This window comes from Babylonia areolata, chromosome 6 (assembly GCF_041734735.1).
Source record: "Babylonia areolata isolate BAREFJ2019XMU chromosome 6, ASM4173473v1, whole genome shotgun sequence".
In the NCBI taxonomy this organism is placed as follows: Eukaryota; Metazoa; Mollusca; class Gastropoda; order Neogastropoda; family Buccinidae; genus Babylonia; species Babylonia areolata.
The window spans coordinates 17,722,566-17,726,250 of NC_134881.1; the positions used below are offsets into that span (position 1 = coordinate 17,722,566).

At 42.1% G+C, this 3,685-nt stretch overlaps 1 protein-coding gene across 1 annotated transcript in view; it reads left to right on the forward strand.

The window, feature by feature from the left end:
- Positions 1 to 1,708: 1,708 nt before the first annotated feature.
- LOC143282806 (uncharacterized) overlaps positions 1,709 to 3,685 on the forward strand; it is a 59,575-nt gene continuing 57,598 nt past the window's right edge. Inside the window, exon 1 of the mRNA XM_076588588.1 lies at positions 1,709 to 2,496. Coding sequence (XP_076444703.1) covers positions 2,490 to 2,496 — 7 coding nt within the window. The 5' untranslated portion in view covers positions 1,709 to 2,489. The remainder of the gene's footprint in view (positions 2,497 to 3,685) is intronic.

Consider the following 3,685-nt stretch of genomic DNA (forward strand, 5'->3'; position numbering starts at 1 on the left):
CGGAGATCGAAGTTATTCCTGGTAAATTCAATGCAGTTATTATTGATCAGTCTCTGACGTCGATATCAAAAAGAAACGTCTAGGCAGTGTCAGTGACTATACTTGTCATTGCGATAATCTTAAATATGTTTAATGAAACTATAGTCCACTTTCAAGTTAAGGGTTTGTATAGCGTTAAAGACCCAATATCAGATTCTATTGCAAATACGGATCAGTCTGAGTGCACGCTTTGACACCTTGAAACTGGAATACTGAAACTGAGACCCTGTATACATAAATATATCAGCGTTAGCCTGTGTAGACCCAGGGACATTGATAGCAGCTAGCGCTTCACAAGGTCGACACAGAGTGTAGCCTATCCCATCAGGCTGCAGGGTAAGATGATGACTGTTTCAGTTTTCAGTTCAGTTTATCAAGGAGACATCACTGAGTTCAGACAAATCCATATACGCTACACCACATCTGCCAGGCAGATGCGTGACCACTAAGCAACATAACCCAATGCGCTTAGTCACGGGCCTTAAGTGCATGCATGCACATGTGTGTGTGTGTGTGTGTGTGTGTGTGTGTGTGTGTGTGTGTGTGTGTGTGTGTGTGTGTGTACCTCAGTGTGTCAGAGTCCACTTCTACAGAATTTTGCCAGAGAACAACCATTAATTTTTGTTGCACACACGGCGGGACCGCCGACGGTCGGTTTATCGTCACACGTGAGACACTGTATTAGCCGACTGAGGAGCGTCTTAACCATTCCGCCACCTTTCTCCACGATTCATGAATCGTTGGTTTAGCTATGGAAAGCAAGAGCAAGATCAAAGAACGGTGGCAAGTGACTACGGCAAGGAAGGAAGAGGGATCGAATGAACCAACGGTACGTGACGACCTGAATTCACGTGAAGAGTCTCGTGCACTGATCCGAGTGACCAGTCATGGCCTCGGCAAGTCACGCAAGTTGGTAATGATGAAACCAACGCCGGCGTGTCTAAAAGACACTGAGGTGTATGTTTACACTACGTCTTGTAGTGATACAGGTGAATGGTCTGACGGACACAGGTGTGAGACCGACCGACTGGCTTATGTGTCAAGGGGTGGGCCTCAATTTTCTGTCTGACTGATTGTAATTCGCGTCAGTGTCCCAGCTCTGAAATTGATCATCATTAAAAAACAACAACAAAAAAACAACAACAACAACAAACAAATAAAAACAATCCATACCCCCTTAAAACTAAAATCGCCGCTTTCCGACTGATATACATTATTGTTGTGTCAGCTTTCTCATTTATCTATAAATTTTTCTGTTTTTCATTTTTTTTTTTTTGTACAAAGGCTACCTGAGTAATCACATATATCTTTATTTTCATTTCTTTCTTTGTTTTCATACACATGCACGTAGGCTACTTTATCTTTCAAGTTAAACGAAGGAGAAAAAACAACAACAAAAAACAACAAACCAACAAACAACAATAACAAAAACCCAGCGGTTATCCATCTTGTACCACACACGACTGGCACACTGGTCGTCAGTCCAGCGTGAAAGCCCAATCGGCCAGGTGTGTGGAGTCACTGCCGCTCTACCTGCGAGCTGACACCTCGTCAGCCAATCTGAGCATGTGACAGAGAAACAGCGCGTGGTGACTGCGCATGCCCCGCTCACCCTCGTCGCGTGCAGTACAAACAGAGGAGGACGCAGTGAGAACAGTACGCACGCAAGGAGGTTTACGTGTGTGTGACGGTGTGTGTGTGTGTGTGGTGTGTATGTGCACGCCAGGGGTTGGTTTTTTTGGTTGTTTTTTTTTTTTTACCTGTCACCTGCATTCCACGCTGTACGTCAGTTCCGCCGTCAGGTCACAATGTCCGATTTTAAGCTTGAAGAGTTTCCACTGGGAAAGTGAAATACGACAGTTTTACCCCGACGGTGAGGATTAGAGATTGTGTGGATTATTTTTCGCCCGTTTTTTTTTCTCCGAGCGATGGTGTCCCGTTGTATACAGGTGAGCTGAAGCGGTGAGTGACTCCGCTCGGAAAGAGCGACTGCAGTGCTGTGGTGGGTTCAGTGAAGCAAAGGTAGGAGGACTGTCGTGTTGCTGTGTTGTACTTGTGTTTAATACCGCGGTAGTTTATAATTTTGGAACTCAGTGTGTTGTGACCAGTAAACTAGTCAGTGGTATGCTAACGTCGTGGTGGACGATCTTCAGCCTGTGTGTCGTACTCAGTCGGTAGTGCCGTCCGATTTAAAAACAGGTAGAGATCGATGGAGCTACTCGGGGTGCCAACACTTCTTCGCTGCGAGTGCCGCAAGCGAAGGCGAAGTAGTTTTGTTTAGTCTTGGTGGCGGAATCCCCAGGTACAATAATAATGGCTGACAGTGGAGAGTCTCACAGTGAATTAGGTGTTGTGACAGTGTGGCAGACACAGCAGCGGTGGCCAGTGGAGGCCCCAACCATCAGCCAAAAAGGATAACTGCCAGCTGAAAGTGACAGAGCACAGCCGACATGGCAGGTGAGTCCTTATCAACCCTAATAAGCAACACTTCTACTGAGTTTACTAATCGTAACCATCCCGATTGACGGCAGAAACGAGTACGTGGGAAAAGTCAGGTAAAGTTCTATTTTAGCACCCAAGGCTAAATTCAGGAACCTGTTTTTACAGGCAGTTTTTGTGCATGTATGAAACTATAATTAATACCATAAATAAATTGTTGTTACCCGTTTTCAGCGGATTTCGACTCCGGCTTATTTTGTACGTTATTTTACGCAGTTTCAGTGATGCGGATTCAGTCACTAAACTCAACATGCCACTAGCTGGTTCCATTTTTGGCCCCACAAAGAACCAGGTGCATTTATCAGGACGCAAATGATATAATAGGAAAAGGTTTCCGACCTAACCCCTTCCCATCAGAGACAGCTCGTGTCATTTCGTCAAACGTCAACTAAAGGTGATTTAATAGCCCGTTGTTCTGGCAAGAAAAGAAAACCTTTCAAGTTTACAATTTAAGCCAACTAATTCATGAGGAATATTTATGAAAACACAAGTAAGACAAATTCATGACATAATTTATATACAAATGCACATTTATAAACACACACACACACACACACACACATGCTGCATATATAAATGCAGCACATACACATATTTGATTTAGCATATATCTATACCAATTGATGAAATTAAGCTTGGTTTCCATAAAACTTGAAAGAGTTCAAACTTATAAAATCATTATGATTCTAAAACATATTTTACAAAAAATACATTACATGTACACACATGCTTAAGTTACATATATAATATTATATATCACATACAAGTTGGACACTTTTGCATGAACATAGACATGCATAGATATGATAAAGATACTAAATATGTCCACAACTTTATGTAAATTTTTGATTATATGGTTCAGTCAGACTCATGAATGCATGTTGACTCTGTGTTTGTGTGTGTGTGTGTGTGTGTGTGTGTGTGTGTGTGTGTGTCTGTGTGTGTTTATATAATAGTAATTATTACACATTAAGGTGAAGTTTTTACTTGAGCAATTTATGCATGTGGATTAAATAGTAAAATACCCTCCTTGAATTTTGATTCTCATTCTGGAAGATCATTAACACAAGAAATATTACCCTGTACTGTTGCGTTCTTTATAAATACCCGTCCCTCATTTTCATTCAATTTAGTCGATATAATGAAT